Source organism: Lactuca saligna, chromosome 5 (genome assembly GCF_052625555.1).
Source record: "Lactuca saligna cultivar CGN05327 chromosome 5, ASM5262555v1, whole genome shotgun sequence".
Lineage (NCBI taxonomy): Eukaryota > Viridiplantae > Streptophyta > Magnoliopsida > Asterales > Asteraceae > Lactuca > Lactuca saligna.
This window is the reverse complement of record NC_136421.1, coordinates 313,079,404-313,098,193: the sequence shown is the minus strand read 5'-3', so window position 1 is coordinate 313,098,193 and position 18,790 is coordinate 313,079,404. Positions and strand designations below refer to the sequence as shown.

Here is an 18,790-nt window from a genome sequence, read left to right as displayed (position 1 = left end):
ATAGAATCAACTAAATATATCAAACTACATAATTTTTTTTTTCTAGTGAAACCCGGTTTGTATATATTTCGTGCTTTTGAATCAAAGTGATTTTTCAAACAGTTATAATTTTAGGTTTAGGTAGATGCTTTTTTATATTTATATAAAATTATGTAACTTATTTATAATATTATTAAAAATACTTTGAAAAATCATGGGAGTTTCAGTGTTTGTTGTGAAAGGAAATTGATTCCTTTATTGATCCAGCTCCGGTTCAACTCAATATACCCAACTACATAATTTTTTTCTAACCGAAACACGGTTTAAACCTGAAAAAATTCGGTTCAAAACCATTTTTAGAATTCTAAAAGTTAACTGGACACTTACCAATATAGACAATCTCACCAACCTTTAAAATCCTACAAAGGTAGGCATGAGGAAGTTCTTATGGTTTGGTCTCTTTGAAACATTTCACAACCTTTCCTATTTATAGAAGAGGAAACCTTTTCTTATTTACTCTCACCATCGATGTGGGATGAAGACATTGTTATAAAACACCCTTTCTTGTTTATAAAACAGTATTTAAATTATTTATAATATTATTGTAAAAAATTTGAAAAGTTATGGGAGTTTCAAATGAATGTGGTAAAAGGAAGTTAAAAAAAAAGGATTTCAAATGCATGAGATTCAAGAAAAAATACTAGCTTTATAAGTATGTATGATAGGTTTAGTTCAAATTAATTATAAATAAAATGAAAATGGAATAAAAATCTTTTTATGTTGGTGAGGAATCAAGAACGAAAGAAATTCAAAACACATGGATCTTTTCATAAAGTTTTTTAAAGCTAGGGACTAAAGCCTAAATTCTAAAAACTATAAGGATCATTTATGAAGTTTTATCTTAATAAAGACTTTGTATGCTTAAAATATAACAATTTAGATAACGGACATTATCATTTTTTTTTTGTAAAAGTAAATAATTAGTTTATTTCAATACAATTTAAAAAATAATTAATGGTTGAAAAAATTAAATTAACAATATTTTATTTGATAAAAATTAAAATGATTAGTTGCTCCATAAAAGTAAATTTAATCGGAATATAACTTATTTTTTTAGGAAATAAGATAGAAAGTTAAAACTATAAGGCTACGTTTGACGTGTTAGCTAATTAGTTTTAAATTATATTTGGTAAAACTAATTAAAAAGCTACCTGAAAAATATAAAATAACATAAAAAAACATTTAAAAGAATGTGTTTCTATAATTTATTAAGGATTGTATTTGAAACATTTTTAAAAAGCTAATCTAAGATTATGTTTGACATACTAGGTGAAAAGTTAGTTGTTAGCTGAAAAATTAACTGATAGCTGAAAAATTAGTTGTTAGCTTAATAACTAGCTGCTAGGTTATAAGTAAGTTGATAAAAAATAACGTTTGATAAAAACTAAATGATAAACTAGCTAAAATATATAAAATAACTTAAAAATCATTAACAAAAATATGACATTTATAATTAATTATAAATATATTAGAAATTTTTTAGAAAAACTTATAAAAAACTAATCTAAATAAATTTCTTAAAAAGTTAGCTTATAAGCTACCTGACTTATTAAACGTGACACTTCAAAAGAACTTGAATAAATAATCTAGCTTATAAGCTAGTTGTATAACGTACTAGCTGAAAAACTAGTTGATAACTTAAAAGTTGGTTGTTAAATAAAAAATTAGTTGGTATTGATTTGTTCACATTTGGTCCATTTTTTTTTGCTTGTCGAAAATGACAATATATAAAAACTCAAAAAATAAATTAGCTACGTAAGGGAAAATAACTCATGAGGTAGTGAATTGTTGAATTTATTCACATTTGGTCCATTTTTTTTCTATACGAATATATGTATGTGTTCACTATAACCTTGGCCGAATATCTTGCAAAGTGTATGTTACAATGTAGGTCTATGGATTTAAAAAAAAAAAAAAAAAAAAGAAATCACATCGTTAACTATTTTACCGGAACCAAATAATAAACCATTTAGTCATTTACCAAATATCGACCCGACCCGAACTTCTATTGGGTTGTAAGTCTCTAAGACTCTAACACCAACTGATAGTCAAATATTGTCTATATAAGGTAAGGTCCAAAAAACAAATAATAACAACACAACTCTCGCTCGCACTAACGAAAATGGACAGTTTATGGCAGGAGCAGAATTCTGGCGGTGGGTTTCAGTTGCCGGAGAGTCCACGGAAGCCGATGGAGTTTTTATCAAGGTCATGGAGTGAAGCTCCTCTTCAAGTCTCCAAAACTCTGCATTCTATTTCTCCGCCGTCTCCGTTGATTCCTAAGGCCGGAATAACCGCTAGTAGAAACACCACAAATTCGAATACTGCGTCGGAGAACAACGGTGGTGTTTTCGGCGTCGATGTAGCAGAGGAGTCGGCGGTTATGGCGACGGCGGCTTCGCTTTCAGGCAACACATTTTCGTTTGCTTCCTCCGCCACTTCGCAGCTCGTGCTTGAACGAATCATGTCTCAGTCGGTGAGTTCCATGTCTTCATTCACATTGAAATACTTTTAATAGATTAATTTATCCTTCGTAAAATAGATCATATTTATGTGATATGAACAGATGATGTAAATGTAATGGTAGTTATTGGATTTAATGTTTTGTATGATTATTTAAACAAACAAATTACGAATTGAATGAATGGGGCAGGATATATCGCCATTAGCGTCAGGGAGGCTGTCACACAGTAGTGGACCACTGAATCCATCGCACATGGAAGAAATCGACAGTCCACATATATCACCGTCCGATGAGTATGACGACGTCGTTAAGGTACTCACTTCCGCTTTGATGTTTCTATTTCCACAATTATCAAATATATGTTCATGATCAGATCTTTAATTTTGATCTTTTTAGTTTTTGATAAATCGTCAATCTCATTTTTGTCCTATCTGGATTGGAAGTTAAAAAAATATTTACACAATTGAATTTGATAACTGTTCAAGTACTATTTGAAAGCATATCTTCCATCATTACAAATATGAAGTCGAAATCGAAAGTGTACCATGTACGTGTTAAAACTTAAAAAGGGCGTGTCATATATTTTATTGGACATATTTTTATTTATATTCTTTTAGCTATTTGAGTTTTCAAATCAAAGTTGCCGTATAAAGATGGTTTTGTTTGCAAACCACCTCAGAGGTTTCTGTATAAAGACGACGTCGTTAGTGGTATGCTTTGCTTTTTCTAATACGAACAGTAACATTGAAGACAGATAAAATCATTGCACCAGTGATGATCTGTTTTTTGTTCTTTTAAATCTGGAGGGAAAGATAAAAGTGAGACCTTCGATGCCCCCTATAACTTTAACTTTATTATCCCTTCAGGGGACAAATATTTCTTTTTTGTATTTGTGCAACAGCTTTTCTTTTTGGTTTTATTTTGACCGTCAAACCTCTATAGTCCTTGTCAAATTATTCACAATTTTTTTATTCATAAAATACAGTTTTTGCGGGCCAACAACACCCTGCAACCCTTGTTTGCCAATGGCCGAAGCGGATATGGATGTAGCACCACCCCCGCCGGAAAAACAGTAGGAAGATGGTTAAAGGAAAGGAGAGAGAAAAAGAAAGAAGAGACACGAGCTCACAACGCACAGCTCCATGCAGCTGTGTCGGTTGCTGGAGTGGCAGCAGCAGTAGCTACTATTGCTGCTGCCACCGCAGCAGCATCGTCTTCTTGTAAAGACGAGCACATAGCCAAGACCAATATGGCCGTGGCCTCCGCCGCAACTTTGGTTGCTGCACAGTGTGTCGAGGCTGCGGAGGCCATGGGAGCTGAACGCGAGCACCTTGTTGCCGCTGTCAGCTCTGCGGTTAATGTAAAATCCCACGGAGATATTTTAACTCTCACCGCTGCCGCTGCAACCGGTAAACCTCAAACCCTAGCATTGCAGAATCTAAAGGGACCAATATTGACATGTTTTGTTAAAAATGGGTCCATTTTGAAACATTTCATTTAATAATTGGTTGTTTTTGTAGCTTTACGTGGTGCAGCAACGTTGAAGGCGAGGGCGTTGAAGGAAGTATGGAATATTGCAGCAGTAATACCAGTGGAGCGAGGGGGTCTTAAAGAAAGCAAAAGTCAAGGAAAGAATAATGGCTACTGTGAGCAGCCTCCCCTTCCTCCTGAAGAGAATTTTCTTGGGATCTGTAACCAAGAACTCTTAGCCAGGGGGAGTGAGCTACTCAAACGCACTCGTAATGGTAAAAACTAACAACCAACGTGTCTTTTTTTCTTAATAAAATTACCCATTTAATTAATTAAATTTGAAAATGAAATGGCAGGTGATCTTCATTGGAAAGTTGTGTCTGTTTACATTCATCGAACCGGTCAAGTGATGCTAAAGATGAAGAGCAAACATGTCGGTTCTACCATTACCAAAAAGAAGAAAAGTAAGTAGTTCTACTAAATCGTGTTTTTGGATCTGTGTTTTGAAACTGATTATCTGATTCTGTAATTATTTGCAGACGTGGTGTTGGAGGTTGTCAAGAACATGGCGGCATGGCCGGGGAGGCATTTGTTTGATGGCGGAGAGGAGCGGCGGTATTTTGGGCTGAGGACAGTTGGGCGTGGATTGGTGGAGTTTGAATGCAGGACACAACGAGAATACGATATGTGGACTCAAGGTGTTTCAAGACTTCTTTCCATGGTAGATGAAAGGAAGTTCAACAAATAACCATAAGAGGAACAAATAACAAATGTGTAGGTAAATTGTATTGTAATAACCAATGTGTGTGCTTAGTAAAACTTATAAGCTCCTTTTTCAATGTTCCTAGTTCTTGTTATATAACCTTAGTTGGATCTGTTTTAGTTTGAAAATATCAACTTAAAATAACATCATTCCCACATTAAAACAAACACATGATAACGATGACATGAGATATAACATAAAGCACAAAACCCTTCCTTTATTTCATTTCACTTAACCAAAATTCGAAAAAATAAAAAAGGTACAGTACTACATACTAGTTACTACATACAACATACATGACCATGACCAGTATGGATTATGAAAGTCACTTCCTACACATATTTTTTTTTTGTTGTTCCTACCAACAACAGAATTAAATATAATAATCAAGAAAAGAATCTATTCAAAGATGAACACATGGGTACCTTTAGAGGAGTATGAACATATGGTGAACGCCATGCTTGATCTAGGTGTCTGCAGCTCGTAAAATGGTAAGCAGTGAAATGAAAAGATTGATGATATCAAGGTATAGAGCCACAGCAGCCCATATATACTCATCGTAAGTGTATCGTTTTATTAGATTGTCAGTGTCATACACAATGTAACCACAGAACACGATCGCTGATAAACCCCCATATATCATCACTGAAATTTTCCCCAGAGGAAAGAAAATCTGCAAAAATATTATTACCAAATCAGCTTCAAATCAAAGGTTGAAAATTTTCACTATCTATGATGAGTAAAAAAAGGGGTTAAATGAAAGAATAACCTGAATGAAGGAAAATACGATAAGCACCATAACAGCACCAAACAAAAATGGCCCCAAGAAATTGAAGTCGTAACCTCTCTTTGCTGCCCAGAATGTGAATCCGGTGAGACTCACCACCACCACAGCAGTCAAAATAACTGCTTCCAAGATAACTTTCCCTGTAGAAATTCATTCGATCAAGACACTGAAAAAGTAAATTCGTGAACTAATTATTCACCATGGACATACCACTAGTGAAGGAACATGTCAACCCAACGGCAAAAGCAAGAGTGATGGTGAAGATCCCAAGAAGAAGATAATTGATGGGATGACGCTGATAATAGTACGACAATGGGCACAAAGCTGTACGACAAAAATCATTAAATGGAAACTGCTCAATAAATTAAAGCAAAATTAATAAGAAATTGTTTGAAATTTATACTGATGAATGGCGCAATAATGAGAAGAAGGTAACAAGCTAATCCGGCGTTAGTGGTGGTGAAAAAAATGACGATCGGATGATACGTGACCACGAGGGCGCCGACGGCAGCGGTGAGGAGTAATTGTATGGCGACGATTGAGTATATCTTACGAATAAACGACCACCGTAGCTCCGGTGACTCCAACATCATCGGGTACAGCGGCTGACTTGATCCCGACTCGATGTCGTTTTTTAGAAGCGGTTGTTGATCCCACATCTTGAACAGATCTGTGAAAACTTCGGAAGTTTAAGCACGAAATGAAGCCAAATTGGGGAAACTAGGGTTCTGGATTATGATATGATCAATGAATTCCAGACTTGACGAAGAAGAAATGGATGGGGGATTAGATTGTGTTTAAATGCAAGATGTGATTATGAGATTGACTGTGGAGATTGAAACGAGGAATTCGTGTCGTACGTGCAACGTTAAATGCATCTAAAAAAAATAAAAAAAAATAAAATAAAATACAAAATTTAAGGAGCTAATCTAATATATTCTTAAAGTACTCTTTAATCCATCTATTTAATTAGTCTACTTCTTAAATCCATATATGTACACGATAAGATTTTAACATTCAATCTTAAGGAGAGAGGACAACATCAGATACCACTGGACTAGATCCAAACATATACATGTACAAGAGAGTCCCCTTAAAACACACTCCACCTGGTAGACGTCTGGAGTATTTCTCACAGACCACGAACCACAACACAAGCACGACTCGCCACATATGTGTTGGGATGGTGTGTACGAGAGAGAAGACAAAAAAATGCTTGCAGTGAGAAAGAACATTGTGGTCAAATACTTAAATGTGGTGGTGACCAGAACTCTCCACGACAATAACGAAGAATGCAGGTACACTGTACAACGGAGCCCTACGTTGAGCGTATATTAGAAGGCCTTATACAAAGTTTTTTAACGAGTAACAAATGAACCTTCAAACTCGACCATGGTGTTATAAATATGAAGGCAAAAACCAATCCATATCCCTCTACTACATTTTTTTCATGAAGTTTTTTAGTTGCTTATAATTTCATCTTAGAATATCAATGTGGTCACCATGCCAAGTGCATGAAACTAATGTGGCAATACCATCTTATTGTGAACACCATCCTTATTGAGGATGGAGTCATGGTAAAATGGAGAGGAGGTATCATTAGTACCTCCAAGACACCACTCCCTCTTGAGTATGTTCAAAGAGTCAGGAGTTGTGGGTTGCTTATTTGAGTTCAGTAACACATTTCATCATCTTTCTCTCTCTACTCTCTTTCTCTTTTTGTCTTGTATCATGTCTTTTAAAACTTGTATCTTAGGTGTTTTATATATTTTTTTTAATTGAGTGGGTTGCGTTGATGAGAAAGATAGGGTTTTCATGTATTGGGGGTTGGAAAAAACTGAAGAAAAAGAAGAGAGGAAAATCGATGTGGAGCTGATGTGACAGTGGTTTGAATGAGTTGGTACAGAAGGACTCCCTCATCCCTTAGGATGGACTGCCATGTTAATCTCACATCAGCTTTTTTGTTTCTTCTTTCTTTTCCATCTTTTCCAACCCATAACACATGAAACCATATTTTTCCTAATTCATTCAATTTTTAATTTTAAAAATAAACCCAAACTATAAAAATTATACAAAATTAATTTACAAAATATTAAAAATATACGCCCCGATTCTCAGGTATTGATTTAAATAAGAATTCTTTTGTTTTTAAGGTCTACTCGACGAGTTGGTTGCACTACTCATCGAGTAGCAGCGGGTTGGTTCGTGAATTTAGTGGCCTACTCGCCGAGTCCAAGAAAGGACTCGACGAGTAGGAGCTGGCAAATGAAACCCTAAATCCCGGGGTTTTGCACCCTATTTAAGGAAGCACAAGTTTCCTTTGGCCTTTTTACAGTCCATTGAGAGTCCAGAAAGGCCCAAACTCGAGTGTGTCTGTATTATTTGGAGGTTTAAGCTTGGAGGGAAGTTTTGGAGAAGGAACCACTTGAGAAGCAAGCTAGTTGAAGCAATAGTTTGTGGGTTTCAAGTTCTGCATCAGAAAGGGCTCTCTTGAAGGTATTAGATCGTTTTTTCTTTGGCTCATTTTCTCCTAAACCCTTTGTGCATGAGTTTAGGAATGGGTTCTTGTGTTTAACCCAAGATTTCAAGTTGTAACTTCAGATCTGGACTCCCCTTGGCTTCTAGATTCATAAAGCCATCATCCTTGTCAAGTATGAGCCTTCTCTCCAGGATGTGACTTCATTGCAAGCTTAGTTGTGCCATTTTAGGGTCTTAAAGCCTTGCATGCACGTAAAATTTGCAACTTCACATGATAAGCATGCCTAAGGAAGTTGGATTTGCAATTTAGGGCCTTGGCAAGGCTTGAAAAGTGTCTGCATGGTTAAAGGGCTGAAGGGACTTAGCGAGTCGCATAGTCGACTCGGCGAGTTATATGAAGATAGGCATTGAACTCGACGAGTTGGATGGACAACTCGGCGAGTCCGATGAAGATTGTCGTAGACTCGACGAGTTGGATGAACAACTCGGCGAGTCGGTTAAGGTTTCCCCAAATTGATGAATGTGTGTGAACCTGTCGAGTTGCAAAAAGGAAAACTCGACGAATGGCCTTAGGCTTCGATCGCAAACCTTAGGAACTCGACGAGTGACTCCGGGGACTCGGCGAGTGGATCAGTATCTCGAGGAACTCGGCGAGTAGCCGAGGGTACTCGACGAGTAAGGGTCAACATGTACTGTTGACCTTGACTGTTGACTGTTGACTTTGACCAGGGGTTGACTAGTTGACTTATGGGGTACCTTGAAAGGTTGAGAACTTACAAGTATGGTTCTATTATGATAATATGTGGTGGAGTTTGTGGCCGTGATCTAAGAGTTGGAGTTTAGTTACCGAGCCGACATTTGCAAAGTGAGTTATCCTAACTATACTAAGAGGTCTAAGGCACCAAGGTCGGCCCATTGAATATGTTATCCTAGCAGTGTAAGTATATTGAGTATGAAGTCAATGTTGCATGCTCAGTGATTATGCCAGTTAGGTAGATCTGTAGGACTACGTGTGTTATATGATTATCTGCATGCTCAGTGGTTATGTTATATGTTATGTGGGATGGGTTGAGGTGGGATTGCTTCGTGCGGTAACCAACAAACTCGGGAGCATTCCAATTACGGGCTAAGGGAGACTCGTACTGTGGGCTCGATGGCAAGCTAGATGTGAACTGTGGGCCCGCAAGGCAATCCAGACTCACATTGTGGGCCCAGGGGGTAATCCAGTCTGTAAAGTTGTGGACCCGTTGCATTCTGTTTAGTTTATTATGTTATGATGTTGACATGGTTATGTGGACTGTATGTGTATCAGTATTTTGGGGGAACTTACTAAGCTTTCGGGATTACAGTTTCAGTTTATTGTTTTAGGTACTTCAGGGGATCAGGGCAAGGCAAAGGTGTGATCGTACAACTCCTCACTTTTTATGAATTTGTTTCTAGGATGCTCTGATATGATAAATTTTGAAAACAAGTTTGTAAAGTTTAATGGATTTGAAATGTTTTAAAAGTTTAAATCGGCTTGAATTTTTATGGGTGTTACAAGTTGGTATCAGAGCCTTGGTTTGAGTGAATTGGAGGAACATTCATGTGAATCCAGTCTCAAATCAGGGAAAGGTTTTCAAATGATGTCTAAAACGGTTTTCAAAATAAGTGAAGGAGGATACAAGGTGTACGATCAGCCGAAGCCAGTAAGTAGATCCCAAAATACCATACAACTATCTTATTATGCGATATGTTAGAACAACATGCTAGTACTAGGCTAGGGATCTTCAGGAGTTGCATGTAGTTACTTGTGTATGTATCATGGCTGTATGTAATCAAGATCTTATAACCTAAGAATGTTTAATTCGACCTTAGGGTAGGATCAAATATTCGAAAGTCTATAGGGTCCAATGTTATGTATGGCTAGCCTACACTTGTATTGCAGGGTTGATGAAAGTTTCAGGGATGGGTTGGTCGTGAGAAGCCGTGAGGATAGTTGTGAGATAGTTTAGCATTCCTCTAGGAATGAGGGTGGGCACTAGCTATGTTATGTATATTGTTAGGGTGTTGTGGTGATACTTGAGACAAATATGGGTAGGTGTGGAAGGTAGTATGGGCCCGTACTATTGAAAGCACAGGACCCATACGCGTATCAAGGAAGTCACAACCCCTAGGGCTTTGTAGGGAGTTGGTCCCCTATTGTTATGTGATTATATGATATCTGTTGGTGTGTTTTCAGTATGGTGATGACGAGACGTTTTGTGACTGCATCCGGGTCAGGATCAAGATCGGGGGATGGAGGCCAGGAGGTGTTGGTCTCACCTAGGCCTGTGGTACAAATGGGGACGGATGAGCTAGATACCAGGATTCGAGAGGTCCTGCATGATGAGGTTGCCGCTTTGTTCCGGGCGCAGCTACCGGAGATGTTTGGGTCTATTAAGACTACTATGATTGAGTACTTTGACGAGCGTTACACAGCCCTTGCAGAGATGGCTGTCGTCGCAGCTGCATCAGCTGTAACAACGGCATGAGGAGGTGGAGTTGGACGGGATTTCCAGTACTGGGACTTCGATAACACGAATCCCCCAACGTTTGATGGTACACAGGATGCGATTAGATCTATGAGGTGGTTGTCTGGCGTGGAGGGATGTTTCTTCACGTGTTCATGCCCTACTTGACCAGAAGGTTAGATGTGCCCTGAACCTGCTGAGGCTAGGGGCTAAGGATTGGTGGAGACTTACGACCGGATTGTACACAGATGATCAGAGAGCTGATGTTACTTGGGAGCAGTTCAGGGAGATGTTCTGCGCCCGCTATGTTCCACGGGTGGAGCGGGAGCGATTGGTTCAACATTTTTGAGTTTGAGACAGGATGGAGAGTCAAAGATGGAGATCACTCGTATGTTCACAGAGAGGATGATTTTCTGCCCAAATTTTACTTCCGAGCAGGCTCAGATGAATCGTTATCTAAGCATGCTCAAGACTGACATTCGTCAGTTTGTGTCTACCTAGCGATGTGATACTCTGTTGGAGTTGCAGGAGGCCGCTAGGCGGCGTGAGTTGGAGATGGAGCTACAGTTGAGGGAGCAGCGTCCGGCCCCGACACAGTCTCAGTCGGCTCTGAAGCGGTCAGCAGAGCCGCACATGGGGGAAGTGTAGTAGGAGTCATTCTGGAGTGTGTCGAGCGGGTAGCGGGTGCCACAGGTGTGGCAAGGAGAGGCGTTATGCGAAGGACTGCCGCCAAGGCGCCCCGGTTTCGAGTATATGGTTATGATACCACTGTGATCAATGTGAAGACCAACTGCCTATTGCTAGCTGCCAAGTCGGCGCAGGTTCCAGCGCCATCTACTTTGAGGATCGCTGGTGGGAGGCCTGTTAAGGTCGAGCCTCCAAAATCTCAGGGGCGTGCTTTCTAGCTTACGACAGAGGAGGCCAGAGCTGCACCAGATGTGGTTGTTGGTATGTCTCTCTCCTTTACCTCGTTAATTATATCCCTGTTATGCTTATATGTGATACCTGTGCTTAGGTACATTTTTAGTAAACTCCTTTCCTGCTTTAGTTTTATTTGACTCGGGGCGATTCAGTCTTTCGTTTCTCAGACGTTTAGTAGGGGATTTGGTGTACCAAGTTGATGAGCTAGAGTGTCCGTTGCGAGTTTCCATCGCCAACGAACACGGAGTTTCTACTTCTTCGGTCTACCGAGGATGTCAGTTGGAGATCTTCGGAGTGGTCTTTCCGATAGATTCGAATCCGATTCCCATGGGGGAAGTATGTGTGATTGTGGGTATGGAGTGACTTAGTCGTTTTGGTGCCATGATAGATTTTGAGGGCCAGAGAGTGGTAATTCGAACCCCAAGTGGAGGAAAACTGATTGTATATAGAGAGGGTACCAGAGTGGGGTTAGGGTTCTGTTCAGTCGCCAGAGCTCGAAAGTATATTCAGCACGCATGTGCGGGTTACTTAGCGTACGTGGTGGATACGCAAGTTGGAGACCAGACTTCAGTTTCAGAGGTTCCAGTGGTCAGGGATTTTGCCGACGTGTTTCCGGAGGAGTTGCCAGGGATACCTCCGGAGAGGCAGGTCGAGTTTCGGATTGACCTGGTGATATGGGCATATTTAGTTATAAAATTCATGCATTATCTTAATACTTTATGTTGTTTTTGTCTCTTTTTATGAACAAAAGGTGCTTAATTAGATTAAATATTTCATTTTCAGCAACAAAGACATGCTCGAAAGGAAAATGAAGCGGAACTAGCTATTGGAAGCTTGGATCTTGGATTTTGAAGAAAGAAGGATGTTGCTGGACAGCTTGACCCCTCGTCAGTGTTTTGGCTATATCTCATGAACCGTAACTCCGATTGACGAGATTCAAAATGTTCTGAAAAGTAGACACAATTTCGGACGACTTTTATGTTTTGAGAAAATTCTGATTCGAAACGTACTCGGCGAGTAGGGTCGATTACTCGCCGAGTTGATCAGAAGTTTCACATGGACTCGCCGAGTAGGTCAATGGACTCGCCGAGTAGCCCCTGTTTTGTGAAAATCTATATAAAGGGACCTTCAGATCGATACCCTAGGATGGAGATGAACCCTTGGAGGCCAATTGTCGACTAAAGGTGCTGCTAGAGCGTGGGAAGCAAGGGAATCAACCCTACATTCAATTTTAAGAAGAATCAAGTCAAAATCAAGTTTACTCTTACCTAATCTCTTGTTTGAACTATGTTTTTACCAATTGATTTTGTTTTTATGCTTGTTTCTGCTGTAATCATGAGCTAAAAACTCATAACTTCTGTTTAGGTAGATGAATTTGTGAACATGGATTGATTATTTGATTAGGATTAATTTTAATTGGTGATTATGTTTTATTAAGCTTGTTAAAGAACCTTATGTGTTGAAAATAACTATTCTTCTGTTAATAAATCAGTAATTAAGTTATATGAACATCTCTTAGTTGCTAATTTCATATGATTTACGTGACCACATAGTTGTATGTCTAGGAATAACGAATGTGAAACTAGAATTAACTTGAAGATAGGTAAGTTAATGTGTAAGCTTGTGTGATACACCATCAACAAGAGGTTAATTGAATCACCAATTTGATTAACTATTACAAGTCTTATTTAACCCGAATCAATAACTAGGAAATCCGTTGATTTAGACAATTGGCCACTGCTTGAGTTAATTTGTTTCCTAAGGATTAGTAATAGCGAACGTGAAACTAATCATCTTAGTCGGTAGCCAATGAAGAATTAATCCGATACATTGAAATCATCCACGGGAACAAATGAGTCGAACCTAAACAGAAGTCCTCTTTATTATTGAATTTAGTTGATTTTTATTTGCTTAGCTCTTAGTTTCTTAGTTTAAGTTTTAATTAATTGTTTAAGTTTTTAGTCTTGCAAAACTAGAGAAAACCCCCTTTCTATTACTTGTTTTATTTAGATAATATTAGCATTTATTTTAATTGTTTACCGTTCCCTGTGTTCGATACCCTACTTACCTGAACTAAACTGCTAATCGATTAGTACACTGCCTTTCGTGTGTTTGTCTTTGTGTTTAAGTTAGTAGGATTAAAACTAGTTGGTTTTACACACATCAAGTTTTTGTGTAAAACTCACTTAGTTTTAAACCTACTTTAATTATCAAATAACACACAAAAGGCAGTGAACCTATCAATTGTGGTATAGCTAAATAAGGAGGGTATCGAACACAGGGAACGGAAAATTAAATTAAAAACTAATTCTATCTAAGTTGATTAAGAAATAGGGGTTTTTCTCTAGTTTTACAAGACTAGAAACTTACTAACTATAACTAATTTAAGACTAGAAAATAACAATTTAACTAGATTCAATAATTGGAAATGAACTTCTGTTTAGTTCAACTCGGTTAACTTTATGGTTGATTTCAAGGTAATAGTGCAATGGATTAATTCTTTCGTTGGTTACCGATTCAAGTGATTAGGTTCATGTTCACTACCCTAATCCTTAGCAAATAAACTAACTCAAACAGTGGCCAATTGCTTAATTTAATTATATTTACTAGATTAATTATTCGGGTTAAGTTAGACTTGCAATAGCTAATTAATTTATTATTCTTAATTAACCTCTTGTTTGATGGTCATCTTACAAGCTTGCACATGAATTTACTCAATTTCCTTATTAATTCTAGTTTCATATTCATTAATCCTAGACATATGGTATAGTGGTCACATATCATATGAGGTTGATAATCAATAGATGTTCATGCTAATCAATTATCTTCCTATTAACAGAAAATTAATTATTATTCATACACAAGGTTCTTTAGCAAGCTAAAATAACAAAAATTCACCAACTTGGAATTAATCCTACCAATCAATCAAACCATATTGTCAACTTTGTATCCCCAAACAGAAGTCTAAAGATTTTAGTTCATAATTAAAGTAAATAACAGCAAACAAACAAGTTCAAGTTGCTTAATCATATTGACAAAACAAAAGAATAAGTAGAATGATGAAATTGTGCCTTAATTACTTCCGGAATTGAATTCTAGATTTCTTTGTCGACTTCTAGGGTTCTTCTGGCTTCTTAATCGCAGCAAAGCACTTCTGAAACTTCCCAGAATTCTCTTCTCTCGATCTGTGGAGTTATCTTTAAATAAGTGATCCGACTCGTCGAGTCCCTCTCACATTCTCTGTATTACGATAACTATCTGGAATTCCGAGTCATTATCCTTCTGATTCCTCGACCGGACTCGTCGAGTAGGCTATATGACTCGACGAGTAGAAGCCTTTTTTAGGTGTTTTTCTTCTTCATTCCACTCTCAAGCTCCTAACTGCTTCTCTTGCTTCCTTTTGCTTCCGAGCTTCATCTTTGGACTGAAAAACATAATTTAACACTTTTAAGTACCTTTTGTCCATAATATGCGATAATTTAGCTAATATATGAATAAAAACTATACTAAATACACACTAAATATGCACATATCACCTGGTGTCGGGTGCAGCTCCTATTGCCAAGGTGTCGTACCCTTTGGCACCACCCGAGATGCAGGAGTTGTCTTCATAGTTGCAGGAACTGTTGGGCAAGCAGTTCATTCAACCTAGCAGTTCTCCATGGGGAGCACCGATTGTCAGGAAGAAGGATGGATCGCACCGGATGTGCATTGACTATAGGTATTTGAACAAGTTGACGAAGAAGAACCGTTATCCACTCCCGAGGATAGACGATCTATTCGACTAGATGCAGGGTGCATCTTGGTTCTCCAAGATTGACTTAAGATCAGGGTATCACCAGGTCTGGGTTAGAGAGGAGGACGTGGAGAAGACCGCGTTTTGGATGCATTATGGGCACTACGAGTTCGTGGTGATGCCGTTTGGGCTCACCAACGCGCTGACAGTATTCATGGACCTGATGAATTGGGTCTGCAGACAGATGCTTGATCGCTCGGTCATTGTGTTCATAAATGATATCTTGGTGTATTCCAAGACCAAAGAGATGGACGAGGAGAACCTCAGGGAGCTGTTGGAGGTTCTGAGACGAGAACGGCTATATGCCAAGTTCTCGAAGTGTGAGTTTTGGTTATGAGAGGTCTATTTCCTTGGGCACCTCATTAACCAGGATGGGATTTTGGTCGATCTGGCCAAGATCAAGGCAGTTATGCAGTGGGAGGTGTCGATGTCTCCTTCGTACATTAGGAGTTTTCTGGGACTGGTGGGGTATTACCGGAGATTTATTCGAGACTTCTCCAAGATTTCAGTACCCCTCACTCGTCTAATGAGGAAGGGGTGGATTTCTGGTGGGGCCCCGAGTAGCAGAGGGCATTTAAGACCCTCCGTCAGCAGCTGTGTGAGGCTCCAATTTTGACACTCCTGGAGGGAGTTGAGGATTTTGTGGTTTTATGTGATGCATCCATCACAGGCTTAGGGGAGATCTCATGTAGAGAGGATGAATGATAGCCTACACATCACGGCAGCTGAAACCGCATGAGACGAAATACCCTACACATGATCTGGAGTTAGGAGCAATGGTATTCTATTCACTCTCAAGATTGGGAGGCATTACCTTTATTGGGTCCTTTGTACCATTTATATGGATCACAAGAGCTTGAGGCATATCATGGACCAGCCGGACCTGAACATGAGGTAGCGCAGGTGGCTGGATGCAGTCAAGGATTACGATTGTGAGATCCTTTACCACCCTGGTAAAGCGAATATGGTTGCGGATGCATTAAGCCGCAAGTCAGCTGGGTCTTCCACCCTAGCAAGGTGTATGAGGATAGGGTGGACTCCATGCTGGTGAGTTTGATCAGAGATACCCAGGACGAGGGCATACGACCAGAGAACTAGAAGCTGGAAAGGATCAAGGGCGAAAGCGATCAGTTTGTTCAGGATAGCCGGGGGTTATTGACCCGAGGTGGTTGCGTTTGGGTTCCGATTATTGGTGGAGTCAAGCAGGCAGTGATGGAGGAAGCTCATAAGTCTCATTTTTCCATACACCCGGGGACCACCAAGATGTATCGGGACTTGAGTTTGAGTTACTGGTGGCCATGTATGAAGCGAGAAATCGCTTGGTATGTCGAGAGGTGCTTGACCTGTAGGATGGTCAAGCCCGAGCATCAGAGGCTGCATGGTATGCTGCAGCCTCTGGAGATCCCCATGTGGAAGTGGGAACAGATCACGATGGACTTCATCACGAAGCTGCCAAGGACGGCGAAAGGGTTCGATGCTATATGGGTCATCGTGGATCGATTGACCAAGAGTGCTAATTTCTTGGTGATACGGGAGAGTTCTTCGGCCAAGAGGTTGGCCGACATATATGTCCGCGAGATCGTTGCTCGCCCTGGGATTCCAGTCTCCATTGTCTCAGACCGAGATGTCAGATTTACCTCCCGTTTATGGCAGAAGTTCCACGAGGAACTGGGCATACGCTTTCACTTTAGCACAGCGTTTCATCTGCAGACAGACGGTCAGAGTGAGCGGACCATTCAGACCCTCGAGGATATGTTGAGGGCGTGTGTCATTGATTTCGTTAGGGGTTGGGATTCCCATCTACCTCTTGCAGATTTTTCTTACAACAACAGCTACTATTCCAGTATTGGCGCCCCGCCGTTTGAGTTACTGTCTGGGCGCAGATGTCACACCCCGGTTTGTTGGGGTTAGGTTGGACACCGAGTGATGGGGAGGACAGAGCTAGTCCTGTAGACTACCGAGAAGATTCAGCAGATTAGGCTGCGACTGCATACCGCTCAGAGTCGGCAGAAGAGTTACACTGATAGACGCCAATCCGAGTTAGAGTTTCAGGTGGATGATATGGTGCTCCTGAAGGTCTCACCCTGGTAGGGTGTGAAGCGGGGTAAATTGGGACCCGATACATTGGGTCGTTCAAGGTCCTTGCCAAGGTTAGCAATGTGGTGTACAGGTCCTTGCAGATTTTTCTTACAACAACAACTACCATTCCAGTATTGGCGCCTCGCCGTTTGAGTTACTGTTTGGGCACAGATGTCGCACCCCGGTTTGTTAGGGTGAGGTTGGACACCGAGTGATGGGGCGGACAGAGCTAGTCTTGCAGACTACAGAGAAGATTCAGCAGATTAGGCAGCGACTGCATATCGCTCAGAGTCGGCAGAAGAGTTACGCCAATAGAGGCCGATCCGAGTTAGAGTTTCAGGTGGATGATATGGTGCTCCTGAAGGTCTCGCCTTGGAAGGCTGTGATTCGCTTCAAGAAGCGGGGGAAATTAGGTCCCCGATACATTGGGTCGTTCAAGGTCCTTGCCAGGGTTGGCAATGTGGCATACAAGTTAAAGATTCCAGATGAGCTTAGTCGGATCCACAACACTTTCCATGTTTCGCAGCTGCGTAAGTGCATTATAGATCAGGAGGTAGTGGTTTCATTGTATGATATTCAGGTAGATGAGCGCCTGAATTATGTGGAAAGGCCTGTGGCCATACTTGAGAGGAATCCGAAAGTTTTTTGGAATAAGGAGATACCTTTGGTGAAGGTACAGTGGGAGCATTGGAAGGGATCTGAGTGGACGTGGGAGCCGGAGTGTGTGTGTATTATTTGGAGGTTTAAGCTTGGAGGGAAGTTTTGGAGAAGGAACCACTTAAGAAGCAAGCTAGATGAAACAAGAGTTTGTGAATATATCGTTTTTCCTTTGGCTCTCTTGAAGGTATTATATCGTTTTTCCTTTGGCTCATTTTCTCCTAAACCCTGTTGTGCATAAGTTTAGGAATGGGTTCTTGTGTTTAAGCCAAGATTTGAAGTTGTAACTTCAGATCTAGACTCCCCTTGGCTTCTAGATTCATAAAGCTACCAGCCTTGTCATGTATGATCCTTCTCTCAAGGATGTGACTTCATTGTAAGCTTAGTTGTGCCATTTTAGGGTCTTAAAGCCTTGCGTGCATGTAAAGTTTGCAACTTTACGTGCTAAGCATGCCTAAGGAAGTTGGATCTGCAATTTAGGGCCTTGGCATGGCTTGAAAAGTGTCTGCATGGTTAAAGGGATGAAGGGACTCGGCGAGTCGCATAGTTGACTCGACGAGCCATATGAAGATAGATATTGAACTCGACGATTCCGATGAAGATTGTCGTAGACTCGACGAGTTGGATGAACAACTCGGTGAGTCAGTTAAGGTTTCCCCAAATTGATGAATGTGTGTGAACCTGTCGAGTTGCAAAAAGGAAAACTCGACGAGTGGCCTTAGGCTTCGATCGCGAACCTTAGGAACTCGACGAGTCACTCCAGGGACTCGGCGAGTGGACGAGTATCTCGAGGAACTCGCCAAGGGTACTCGACGAGTAAGGGTCAACATGGATTGGTTACCTT

General features: G+C 40.1%; 2 protein-coding genes across 2 annotated transcripts; one reads left to right on the top strand and one right to left on the bottom strand.

The window, feature by feature from the left end:
• Window positions 1-2,118: 2,118 nt before the first annotated feature.
• LOC145048622 (VAN3-binding protein-like) lies at window positions 2,119-4,812 on the top strand. The gene is made up of 6 exons (XM_078997164.1): window positions 2,119-2,515; window positions 2,693-2,815; window positions 3,489-3,912; window positions 4,024-4,248; window positions 4,330-4,437; window positions 4,513-4,812. The coding sequence occupies exons 1-6, from the start codon at window positions 2,162-2,164 to the stop codon at window positions 4,719-4,721; spliced, it is 1,443 nt and encodes a 480-aa protein (XP_078853290.1). The 5' UTR covers window positions 2,119-2,161; the 3' UTR covers window positions 4,722-4,812.
• Window positions 4,813-5,065: 253 nt separating this feature from the next.
• LOC145048621 (protein LIFEGUARD 2-like) lies at window positions 5,066-6,359 on the bottom strand. The gene is made up of 4 exons (XM_078997163.1): window positions 5,927-6,359; window positions 5,734-5,847; window positions 5,506-5,663; window positions 5,066-5,409 (listed from the first exon to the last, which is right to left on the bottom strand). Exons 1-4 carry the CDS (start codon window positions 6,180-6,182, stop codon window positions 5,203-5,205), a joined length of 735 nt encoding a protein of 244 aa, XP_078853289.1. The 5' UTR covers window positions 6,183-6,359; the 3' UTR covers window positions 5,066-5,202.
• Between the last annotated feature and the right edge of the window lie 12,431 nt (window positions 6,360-18,790).